At 42.9% G+C, this 12,960-nt stretch overlaps 1 protein-coding gene across 8 annotated transcripts in view; it reads left to right on the forward strand.

The window, feature by feature from the left end:
* Positions 1 to 12,960, forward strand: part of JAM2 (junctional adhesion molecule 2) — a 76,969-nt gene that overhangs the window by 47,637 nt on the left and 16,372 nt on the right. For all 8 annotated transcript variants that reach the window (XR_014825099.1, XR_014825100.1, XR_014825101.1 and 5 more), the window contains exons 4-6: positions 2,838 to 2,990; positions 5,797 to 5,999; positions 10,884 to 10,983. Coding sequence is in view for 3 of the 8 variants with exons in the window: in XM_084991863.1 (XP_084847989.1) it covers positions 2,838 to 2,990; positions 5,797 to 5,999; positions 10,884 to 10,983 (456 nt within the window). In the remaining 5 variants the exon portion in view is untranslated. The remainder of the gene's footprint in view (positions 1 to 2,837; positions 2,991 to 5,796; positions 6,000 to 10,883; positions 10,984 to 12,960) is intronic.

A 12,960-nucleotide genomic window follows, 5' to 3' on the forward strand; every position in this document is an offset into this window, starting at 1 on the left:
TTCTGTAAAGCATGAGCTGAAACCAGCAGGGACCAAGACCTGGAACACAACAAGCACAGAAGCAGAGGACAGAGAACAGAAGTGGGTGAACTCCACGGACCCCTCATTTCTCCGTCCCGTCCTAGAGGCCATTGTTCTTGGTGGCCCAGTAGATTGAACTCTTGAGAGAAAGGAGGAAAAGATGATGGGGTTGGGGTGAAAGGTCACCGCTCAGTTGTAGCAACTGCCCCATTTCCATATCACCATCAAGAAACTAACCCATCACTGAGAAGTTTAGGGAGTTAGGACTTAGCGGAGGGTAAATTCAACTATCTTTATACAGTGCTTTCTTTTTTGAAATTTTTTTTATTTGTCATACATTGCTTTCTACTCCCTGTTCTTCCTGTTGAATATACAGTAAGCTTTTACCTTCAAGTGATGATGATCATGGGATTTGGTTCAAAATAATCCAGTGGTTAGAGGAACAGATGAAGCAAGATAGGCTGTGCATTGATTTACCATTGTAATTGGGTGATGGTTCAGTCGCTGAGGTTCCTTTTAAACTTTCTCATTGTCTGTGTGCTTGAAATTTTCCACTGTAATTATTTTAAAAGTGGTAAGTATAACTTAACAAGTATAATAAACATGTTATTACTTTAAAATACTATGTATTACTTTAATCTTTAAGAATTAAGCAAGCAAGCAAGTGTTTAAAGTGCTTGGAGAATTTAAAATATCCCTCTGGGTACATCACGGAGAATGCTACCCGATATTCTGTGATAATTTATGTGGGAAAAGAATCTGAAAGAGAATGGATGTGTGTACATGTATAACTGAATCACTTTTCTTTAGAGCAGAAATTATCACAACCTTGCAGATAAACTATAATTCAATAAAACTTGGAGTTCCCGTCATGGATCTGTGGTTAACGAACCCAGCTAGCATCCATGAGGACATGCATTCAATCCCTGGCCTTGCTCAGTGGGTTAAGGATCTAGTGCTGCTGTGAGCTGTGGTGTAGGTCACAGATACAGCTCAGATCCCACGTTGCTGTGGCTGTGGCGTAGGCTGGAGGCTACAGCTATTATTCGACCCCTAGCCTGGGAACCTCTGTATGCCACAGGCGCAGCCCTTAAAAAAAAAAAAAAAAAGACAATAAAACTTTAAAAAAATATCCTTCTGTTCTTATCTGTCAAGATGAGATAAGACTACAGACAGCAGGGGTCTAAGAGCACAGGCTGTCTTTACTTGAATTTTCTATAATTGCCAATCTGACACCTGAACATGAAACAAAACACTGTTTTAATTCTGCACCCATTACTATCAAAAACTAACCAAAAGTATGTTATTAAATACCCCTCAGCTTCACTTTCGTGGACAGTACCATGTAACCCACCACACATAAAGTTACTCTTCCAGCTAATTAAAGATATGCTCTGGTATCCTCAGAAGATGTGAGTATTTTAATAAGCATACTAGAAAGGGGATGAGTCAGGAATGAGGGTTGAATTCTTTACAATAAAATATGGGGGAATTCCCACTGTGGCTCAGTGGGTTAAGAACCCAGCTAGTATCCATGAGGTTGTGAGTTCGATCCCTGGCCCCTCTCAGTGGGTTAAGGATCCGGTTTTGCTGAAAGCTGTGGCGTAGGTCACAGATGTGGATCAGATCTGGCATTGCTGTGGCTGTGGCACAGGCCTCAGCTCTGGTGGCGTAGGCCTCAGCTGCAGCTCTGATTCAACCTTTAGACTGGGAATGTCCATATGCCATGGTGCAGCCCTGAAAAAAAATAAAAATAGGAGTTCCCATCATGGCTCAGTGGTTAACGAACCGGACTAGTATCCATGAGGACACGGGTTCGATCCCTGGCCCCTCTCAGTGGGTTAAGAATCCGGTGTTGCCATGGTCTGTGGTGTAGGTCGCAGACTCAGCTCAGATCTGGCATTGCTGTGGCTGTGGTAAGGCCAGCAGCTATAACTCTGATTGGACCTCTAGCCTGGGAACCTCCATAAGCCATGGGTGTGGCCCTAAAAAGACAAAAGACAAAAAATAATAAAAATAAAAAAATAATAAAATATGGGAATACAGAACTGAATGTTCTTTTGTCAACAGTATGACATTGTAAAGAAAAAAGTAGGGAATTTGAAATAACAGCACCCATATATAATTTTTTAGCTTTTTTTTTTTTTTTTTTTGTCTTTTTGCTATTTCTTGGGCCGCTCCCGCGGCATATGGAGGTTCCCAGGCTAGGGGTCGAATCGGAGCTGTAGCCACTAGTCTACACCAGAGCCACAGCAACGCGGGATCCGAGCCGCATCTGCAACCTACACCACAGCTCACGGCAACGCCGGATCGTTAACCCACTGAGCAAGGGCAGGGACCGAACCCGCAACCTCATGGTTCCTAGTCGGATTCGTTCATCACTGCACCACGACGGGAACTCCTTAAGCTTTTTTTTTTTTTTTTTTTTTTTTGTCTTTTTGCTATTTCTTTGGGCCGCTCCCGTGGCATATGGAGGTTCCCAGGCTAGGGGTCTATTCGGAGCTGTAGCCACTGGCCTACACCAGAGCCACAGCAACGCGGGATCCGAGCCGCGTCTGCAACCTACACCACAGCTCACGGCAACGCCGGATCATTAACCCACTGAGCAAGGGCAGGGACCGAACCCGCAACCTCATGGTTCCTAGTCGGATTCGTTAACCACTGCGCCACAACGGGAACTCCCTCCTTAAGCTTTTAAATTAAGTTTATCAATAGGAAAATAAATGCCGAAGTTATTGAATGAAGTGACTAGAGGGAGGTAGTTTCTAGAAAGTGACTGCATCATTATTAACACCATTGTCTTCTTTTTCTAAAAGGTGCTTTTAAAGATCGAGCTGAGCTGATAGATTTCAGCATACGGATCAAAAATGTTACAAGAAATGATGCCGGGAAGTATCGTTGTGAAATTAGTGCTCCATCCGAACAAGGTCAAAACCTGGCAGAGGATACGGTCACCCTGGAAGTATTAGGTGATGTGCTCAAATGTGTGTGATGACTCCTCCCCACCCTTACCCCCACCACCCAGCCCTGGTGGGGGCCCCAGTCGGTAAAGTTATAAACTGCCTTTCCTGCCAACTCTTGACTGTTTCTCCTTTTCACATCCTGTGGCTGCTAACATTTTACTCTTACTGATTCATTATGACAAAAATCTCTTTACATTTAGACTTCTCGTTGTGGTGCAGTAGAAACGAATCTGACTAGGAACCATGAGGTCATTGGTTCGATCCCTGGTCTCACTCAGTGGGTTAAGGCTCCAGCGTTGCCATGAGCTGTGGTGTAGGTAGCAAATGTGGCTCGGATCCTGCATTGCTGTGGCTGTGGTGTAGGCCAGCAGCTGTAGCTCCAATTGGACCCCGAGCCTGAGAACCTCCATATGGCGCGGATGTGGCCCTAAAAAGAAAAAAATAAAAATAAAAAATAAAAAAAATAAAATAAAAATTGAGGCATATCTTAATGGTCCTACGCTGTTTGCAGAAGCATTTCCTCAAGAGTTTAGTTTTCCATCACTTTCAGCATATGTAGTCATTCTGTTACCATAGAAAAGTTTCAAAGGAGATAATAGAAAAGCCAATAAAACAAACAAACAAAAAAGGCAGCTGGGGGGGGGGGTCTAGAAGTTTTTTTGGTAAAGAAAGGACATAAGCATTGATTGTGCAGCTAGTATGTGTTAGACTTTCTCACATATGTAATTTTACTTAATCTTCACTGACAGAGTGGTTTTTACTGATGAGAGATAGATGCTAAGTGATTTTCCCCAGTCTGCACAGCTAGGAAGTATCTGGAGCAGGATTTGGAACCTGATGGAGTTAACTTTTCCCAAACCAATACCTTTAGTTACTCTAAGACTCACTAACAGGTGTAACTGCCCATGATGACAGCTGGTGGAAGAACACCTTTTCTTCTCCACAGATGTTACTAGAAAGTGCCAAGCAAAGAGAATAAAATAACTCTTCTTCCTTTTTCTATATAATCTAGGCTCTTTCTAAAATTCTAATAAGGTACTTTTAGTCTTGTACTCCTACAGAGCAAATGATGGCAAACTTAACAGCTTCAAACACTACCCATTTATTAGCTCATGGTTCTGTAGATTAAAAGTCCAGCATGACAGCTGGGTTCTCTGCCCCAGACATTGCAAGGCTGAGCTCAAGGAGTCCGCTGGGCTGAATTCTTGATTGGAGGCTCTCGGGAAAAATCTGCTGCCAAGCTCATTTTCGCGGTTGGCAGATTTTGGTTCCATGTGATTGTAGACCTGGTCCCCAGTCTATGCTGTCTGTCGTAGAGCCACCACATTCCTTGCCACGTGGCCTTCTTCACCCTCAATCCAGCAAAAGCACATTGAATCCTTCTTGGGCTTTGCATCTTTGACTTTCCCTTCTGTGAGTAGCCTGAGAAAAACTACTTAAGAGATCATGTGATGAGGTCGGACCCATCTATGTCTATAAAGATAATAGATTTGGGGCCTTAATTACAGCTCTAAAATCCCTTCAGAGTAGTACCTAGATTGGTGTTTGAGAGAAAGTGTGTATACACCAGAGGTGGGGAACTTGGGAGACCATCGTTAGAATTCTGCCTACTACAGACCGTTATTTCCCTGGATTGGACTAAAGTCTGATTTACTTTATAAATCCCTGGGACCAGAATAACTCTAAGTCAGGTATTCTCTACATTGGCCTGAATGGGACCTTAGTTTGAGTACTGGCCTTGAAAATATACTCAGGTTTGAGTTTTGAATGTAGTTGGTAATCATACATTTACACCATTGGTGAGGGGGAGTTCCCTTGTGGCACAGGGGGTTAAGGACCTGTGGTTGTCACTGCAGCAGCTTGGGCCACGGCTGCAGCTTGGGTTCAGTCCCTGGCCTGGGAACTTCCACATGCCACAGGTGTGGCCAAAAAAAATTGTTTTTTGGGTTAAGGAAAAAGTGGAGATTGTTTATCTAAAAGAGAATAGCTGTTATAGTAGCCAATGTAGTGCTTGCTATTGTTAACAGGTAAGTCCTGAACTCTCAGTGAGTGGCTCATACATAATAGACATTTCTTTCTCATGTAAATAAAGTCTAAATAGTTGAAGACAGAGATTGTAGTGGTGGAACTGTACGGCTCTACTTCATGACATCAGTAGGGACCCAAGCTGATATAAGTCTGATATCTTCAATGCCCAGTTCTCTGAGGTCACATGGATATTAACACCTATGTGGTAAAGGGAGGGGAAGGGGAATGGAGAATCTTGCAGGAAGCTTTTATGGATCAGGCCTGGGAATAGCATTTATCACTTTCCCCTCATTCCATTAGCCAGAACTCTTGACTGACCCCATCTGGCTACAAGGGAATTGGAAAATGTGGTCTAGCTGTGTGGCCACCAAGAAAGGAAGTGGATCTCCCGAACAAGTAGCCAGTCTCTATCACAGGTGCCCAATAGGTCTGTCTTTACCTGGCTGTTAAGATCCTTATTTCGCTTGTACGGAGTTCGCATCGTGGCTCAGTGGAAACAAATCTGATTAGCATCCATGAGGATGCAGGTTCGATCCCTGGCCTCGCTCAGTGGCCATGAGCTGTAGTGTAGATTGCAGGTTCGTCTCAGGTCCTCCATTGCTGTGGCTGTTGCGTAGGCTGGCAGCTACAGCTCTGATTCGACCCCTAGCCCAGGGACTTCCATATGCCACTAGTGCAGCCCTAAAAAGACCAAATAAAAAATAAAATAAATAAAAATAAATAAATGAATAAAATCCCTGTTTTGCTTGTAAATAACCAGTACCATTTGACTTCCATCCCTCAGTGGCTCCAGCAGTTCCATCATGTGAAGTACCCAGTTCTGCTCTGAGCGGCACTACGGTAGAGCTGCGATGTCAAGACAAAGAAGGCAATCCAGCTCCCGAATACACATGGTTTAAGGATGGCATCCGTTTGTCAGGGAATCCAAGACTGGATGCCCAAAGCACCAACAGCTCATATACAATGAATGTAAAATCTGGAAGTCTGGTAAGGACATTTCAAGCATTGGCCTAATAACTGTTTGCATGGGGAAAAAAAACATCAGAACTAGAATAATGAACAGTAGAGGGCTCATAACCATTGCTACTTAAGTGGCGAGAGGAAGGGGTAGCAGGAAAGACGGTGGCACTCACACAGGGAAGTGATGGAAAGGCTGCCACAGGAGAGAAGACAAAACGGAAGACTGGGGAGCTGGGCACACGAAGGTCTACACCAGGCGCCTGAAGTGAGCCAAGATGGATTCATGATGATGGATCAGGCCTGGAAAGTACCCAGTGCAGTCTCATGTTTAGAATATCAGGGAAATAAACGAAAAGTCTTTTGGGAGAGGGAGCCCTCCTACACTGTTGGCGGGAATGTAAATTGGTGGAGCCACTATGGAAAACAGTAGGGAGGTTCCTTAAAAAACTAAAAATACAGTTACCATTTGATCCAATAATCCCACTCCTGGGCATAATCCGGATACATGCACCCCAGTGTTCATAGCAGCGCTATTTACAATAGCCGAGACAGGGAAGCAGCCAAACTGTCCATCAGCAGATGAATGGATAAAAAATATATAGTATAGGAGCTCCCACTGTGGGGAAGTGAAAATGAATCTGACTAGTATCCAGGGAAATGTGGGTTCAATCCCTGGCCTCAATCGGTGGGTGGGCAATCTGGCCTTGCCATGAGCTGTGGTATAGGTTGCAGACTTGGCTCAGATCCTGTGTTGCTGTGGCTATGTTGTAGGCTGGCAGCTGTAACTCTAATTCGATCCTTAGCCTGGAAACTTCCATATGCTGCTGGTGCAGCCTTAAAAAGAAAAAAAAAAATGTTGTGTGTATACACACACACACACACTCACACACACATATGTAATAATGGAATATTAGCCATAAAAATGAAATAATGTCATTTGCAACAACATGGATGGACCTAGAAATTATCGTGTGAAATGAAATAAATCAGATAAATATATTGTAGCACTTATATGTGGAATCTAAAATATAATACAACTGAAGCTATTTACAAACTAGAGACGGACTCACAGACATACAAAACAAGCTTATGTTACCAAAGGGGAGAAAGAGGGGGGGAATAAAATAGGAGTTTAAGATTAGCACATACACACTACTCTGTGTAAAATAGAGAAACGACAAGGCCCCACCACGGTATAGCACAGGGAACTATATTCAACATTTTGTAATAAACTGTAAGGAAAAGGAATATGAAAAAGAATATATATGTAAAACTAAATACTTTGCTGTATACCAGAACCTAACACAACATTGTAAATCAACTATACTTCAAAAAAAAAAAAAAAAGGCTGTCTCAGGGAAGCCCTGACCTCAGTGCCAACCATGTGGGAAGAGTAACTTTTGCCAACCTACAATAGGGTGTTTATGTCATTAAACTCTTTCATAACTGGATCATTGACAATTGAGTCTGTGACTTATGATTTTGTCCACATTGTCTGATTGATTGAAAAGCATTTCTAAGAAAGACTGATGGAAATCTATAAATAAGCTTTTTATAATTAATGACATTTACAAATAAAAGTGTTGTTAATATTTTTTCTCTGACTTTTTAAGGTAGCGGTGTGAGTGGAAAAAAAAGTCATTAAGGGAGGTCCCATTGTGGCTTAGTGTGTTAAGAACCCAGCATGGTGTCCGTGAGGATGCAGGTTCGATCCCTGACCTTGTCCAGTGGGTTAAGGATCCAGCGTTGCTGTGAGCTGTGGTATAGGTCACAGACACGGCTCAGATCTGGTGTTTCTGTGTCTGTGGCATAGGCGGGCAGCTACAGCTCCCATTCAACTCCTAGCCTGGGAGCTTCCATATGCTGCAGGTGCCACCCTAAAAAAAAAAAAAAAAAAAAAAAAAAAAAAAAAAAATCGTTAAGTTTGAAGCTTTTTTTTTCCATTCAAAGGAATATGTCCATTTAAAAATGTCTGATTTCCGGCAATGCAGAATCACTACCGCAACCATTCTCAAAAAATCTTAAAAGACATGGTAATAAATTTGGTAATGAATTTTAAGAGGAGGGTGTAATGTTCCTTGCATTCCTTCAACCTACAAGTGCACAGTAACATTTAAAAACTGGATCCTCTGGTTTGTCAGTAATGGAGCATATGGATAAAGCGACAGTGATAAGCATTTGGGGGGATGTGGCTGCTCCTTAAGGAAGGCCACGCTGCGCCCTTTCACTGTCAGGAGGCTCAGTCAGCAGGTCCGAGTGATATTTACACTGAGAAATTGGGCAGAAAATCTGCTGTCACACTTGGCTATATTTACTTTCCAAATTTATTTTTTTCTCAGAGCAGGTGATAAAAAGCCCCAAGGCGAGTCTGAAATGATATAGGATAGGTTCTCTTTCCTCAGTTCACCCCAACCCTTGAAATACCTGTGATGTCAAAGGGACGCACCCGGCCAGAAGCAGGGTGGGTTGTTCTCTGGGCAGTGAGCGAAACAAAGACTCTAGTGTGTGGTTAACAACGGCTTCCTTTTTTAAAAATCACCAGTTGTAGTGTGCTGGAAGATCATTTTCAGTTTTAGTCTCACTTATTGTTTACACGTAACCTTGGCTTTGAGTTCAGGGTGAATTTTTTTAAAGGAGTCTAGCTTTGGGGACTGATGATTCCATAACATGAGAATATGCAAAGAAAGGCTTTCTTTCCTTCTTTCTTTTTTTTTTTTTTCTTGTCTTTTTGCCATTTCTTGGGCCGCTCCTGTGGCATATGGGATGTTCCCAGGCTAGGGGTTGAATCGGAGCTGTAGCTGCCAGCCTATGCCAGAGCCACAGCAACGTGGGATCCGAGCCGTGTCTGCGACCTACACCACAGGTCAGGGCAACGCCGGATCCTTAACCCACTGAGCAAGGGCAGGGACCGAACCTGCAACCTCATGGTTCCTAGTCAGATTCGTTAACCACTGTGCCACGACGGGAACTCCCGCAAAGGAAGGCTTTCTATCTCATCATGTTGAGGGCTACAGAAAGCGGGCACTGAAGGTTGAAAAGAGAGGAAAAGGAGGAGTTCCTGCTGTGGCACAGTGGGTTGAGAATCCGACTGCAGGAGTTCCTGTCGTGGCTCAGTGGAAACGAATCTGACTAGTATCCATGAGGACGCAGGTTTGATCCCCAGCCTTGCTTAGTGGGTTAAGGATCAGGTGTTGTCGTGAGCTGCAGTGTAGGTCTCAGATGCAGCTCGGATCCCTCATTGCTATGGCAGTGGCATAGGCTGGCAGCTGCAGCTCCGATTTGACCCCTAGCCTGGCAACCTCCATATGCTGCGGGTGTGGCCCTACAAAGACGGGGGGAAAAAAAAAAAAAAGAATCCAACTATATAGCATCTCCAGTTGCTGCCGAGGTATGGGTTTGCTATCTGGCTGGCACAGTAGGTTAAAGGATCCAGCATTGTCACAGTTGAGGTGTAGGTCACAGCTGCAACGTGGATTCATTCCCTGGCCTGGGAACTTCCATATGCCACGGGCGGGGTCGTAAAATAAAAACTGCAAGGCAACTTCCCCATCTATAGACTGGAAATCATGCCTTTACTTTTAACAGTGCTGTGGTGAGAACAAGTTAATTAAAAGAAGCAGATGCAAATAAATAAATAAATAAAACTTCAAAAGAGAGAAGAAGGAGTTAATAGATCAAAAACCCTGAGTGGTTTAATACACAGATATTACATGAGGGTGAGATTATACGACTATAAGGTGGTGCCCCTTAGAAGTTCATGGCCTCTTGTGGGTACAATCAGCAGTGACCCCTGCAGTCCTGAGGGGGTGACAGGAGGATACTGAAAGGATGGTTCTGAGCACCCTTCTCACCCTCTGTAGGTCCTGGCAGGATCCTTCCGGGTGTCCAGGACACACTGCATTCCCTCCTAACTAACTTCTCGCCTTCCATCCACCCATCCACCCATCCACCCATCCCTTCTTTCCTCCAGCCTGCCCTCCTTCCTTCCAGAAATTCTCCAAGGGGCTAAAACTACTAGTAACAATTAGGAAGCTCATTACATCCACGCCTGAACTTTGAGTTCCTCTGGCAGGGAGTAGAGGGAGCAAGGGTTAGACGTTATGACCTCAGAATTTTCCAATACTCGCTACCTGGTGGAATGTGTAATCCCGTAAAACCACCTTGAATAAGGCTTCCTGAGGCCCTGAGCTACTTCCTGGTAGTAACTCTGGCTCTTGAGAGGATGTGTTCATTGTTTGCCCCCGTGGCGAACTCACCCGTGACTTAGAAAACTATCCTTTAAGTCTGAGGAGACCTTCACTTTATCAATGGTGAGTCCCCTTCATGGCTCAGCAGTTAACGAACCTGGCTGAGATCCATGAGGATGAGGGTTCCATCCCTGGTCTCGCTCAGTGGGTTAAGGATCTGGCGTTGCAATGAGCTGTGGTATAGGTCACAGAGGCAGCTCGGATCTGGTGTTGCTCTGGCTGTGGTGTAGGCCGGCAGCTATAGCTCTGATTCAGCCCCTAGCCTGGGAACTTCCATATGCTGCAGGTGTGGCCCTAAAAAAAAGCAAAAAAAAAAAAAAAAAGTGTTCCCTAGGAATAAGAAATACCTAGAATACTTAACGCTGCCATGTGCTATAAACTTTAAAAAATACCCGCTGCCTTCCTAACTGTACAACTTTTTCAGTATCACTCACAAAAGACACACTGTATAAATTTAAATCTTTCTCTGTCAAATTAAACGGGAGGCCTAGCTAATTACTCCTTGAAGACATGGCAGATTTTTGAATTCACAGTAAAGATAGAAAGTCTTAACTCATTGAAAAAGGAAAAACCAACTTAATGCTAAATTTAAGGAACACAGTTGTTTCAGGAGTCTACTGACAGATTTATTGCTTAAAGATATATTTTTTTCTTCCACAAATAGCAATTTAATGCTGTTTCAAAACTGGACAGTGGAGAATATTCCTGTGAAGCCCGTAATTCTGTCGGACATCGCAAGTGTCCTGGGAAACGAATGCAAGTAGGTAAGCATGAAATATTGGGAGAACCAAATGGTTTGCATTTAAAAAGTGCAAATATTTGGGGAGTTCCCCTTGTGGCTAAGCAGAAACGAATCTGACTAGTATCCATGAAGATGCAGGTTCCATCCCTGGCCTCAATCAGTGGGTTAAGGATCCAGTGTTGCTGTGAGCTGTGGTGTAGGTCACAGACGAGGCTCAGATCCCACGTTGCTGTGGCTATGGCGTAGCTCAGCAGCTATAGCTCCGATTTGACCCCTAGCCTGGGAACCTCCATATGCTGCTGTTTGGCCCTAAAAAGACAATAAATAAATAAATAAATAAATGTGCAAATATTTGGGAGTGGAAAGAGCAAGGAGTAGATAAGGCATGAGTGATGCGAAGGATGAATGGGAGAAATAAGTGTGACATAACATGTTACAGAAAACAAAAGTCCTGTTTTCATCCACCTTATAGCCAAGCCAAGAACATTTATCATTTTATTTTATAGATATTCAAAATTTTCAAATAATTATTTTAAAAATAGGCTCATCTGAGCAATCCTCTTTCAAACAAAAGCTAAGAGTCTTATAAATTGCTCAGCGTCAAGGATTTGGATGGGGGGTTCAAATTCCAGCTCTGCCACTAATTACTACCTGCTCTTGGGCAATTTAATTAACCTCTGTGCCTCAGTCTCTCCCAAACAGAATTAGTAATATATTGTCCTCATAGGGTTGCTATGAAGATTAAAATAATATTCAAAAGTGTTAGAATAGCACCAGCATATTGTAAGCACTATATAAGTATTGACTATTTTAATTGGTCATTTTTTCCATCCCCTGAAATACTACACTTGTACCTATCACAGAGTGAGCTCTCAGAAAAGACATGGTGAGTATATGTCATGGATCCAGGTTGCTATGAAACATAGCTGCTGTGTATCCTATTTCACAAAATGTTTCTTAGGGTCCAATAAAATTTGGGCTCACCCACACACCTACAGCCAACTAATCTATGACAAACGAGGCAAGAATATACAATGGAGAAAGGACAGCTTGTTCAATAAGTGGTGCTGGGAAAACTGGACAGCCACATGGAAAAGAATGAAATTAGAACACTCCCTAACACCATACACAAAAATAAACTCCAAATGGATTAAAGACCTAGATGTAAGACCAGACACTATAAAACTCTTAGAGGAAAACATAGGCCAAATACTCTCTGACATAAATGACAGCAACATCTTCTCAGATCCACCTCTTAGAGTAATGACAGTAAAAACAAAAATAAACAAATGGGACCTAATCAAACTTAAAAGTTTCTGCACAGCAAAGGAAACCCTAAACAAAATGAAAAGACAGCCCACAGAATGGGAGAAAATCTTTGCAAGTGAATCAACTGACAAGGGATTCATCTCCAAAATTTATAAACACCCCCTGATGCTCCATACCAAAAAAACAAACAACCCCGTCAAAAAATGGGCAGAAGGTCTAAACAGACAGACAGTTCTCCAAAGAAGACATACAGATGGCCAAAAAAAAAAAAAAAAAACACATGAAAAGATGTTCAACATCACTCATTATTAGAGAAATGCAAATCAAAACCACGATGAGGTACCACCTCACACCAGCCAGGATGGCCATCATCAAAACATCTATAAACAATAAGTGCTGGAGAGGGTATGGAGAAAAAGGAACCCTATTACACTGTTGGTGGGATTGTAAATTGGTGCAACCACTGTGGAAAACAGTATGGAGATTTCTCAGAAAACTAAACATAGAACTATCATTTGATCCAGCAATCCCACTCCTGGGCATCTATCCAGAGAAAACCACGACTTGCAAAGACACATGTACTCCGATGTTCATTGCTGCACTATTTTCAATAGCCAAGACATGGAAGCGGATCAAGAAGATGTGGTACATATACACAATGGAATATTACTCAGCCATTAAAAGGAACGAAATATCAACATTTTTAGCAACATGGATGGACCTAGAAATT

This window comes from Sus scrofa, chromosome 13 (genome assembly GCF_054392235.1).
Source record: "Sus scrofa isolate SSC_HxYL_T2T_F1_AM1 chromosome 13, Sscrofa_HxYL_maternal_Yorkshire_Landrace_v2.0, whole genome shotgun sequence".
Classification (NCBI taxonomy): Eukaryota; Metazoa; Chordata; class Mammalia; order Artiodactyla; family Suidae; genus Sus; species Sus scrofa.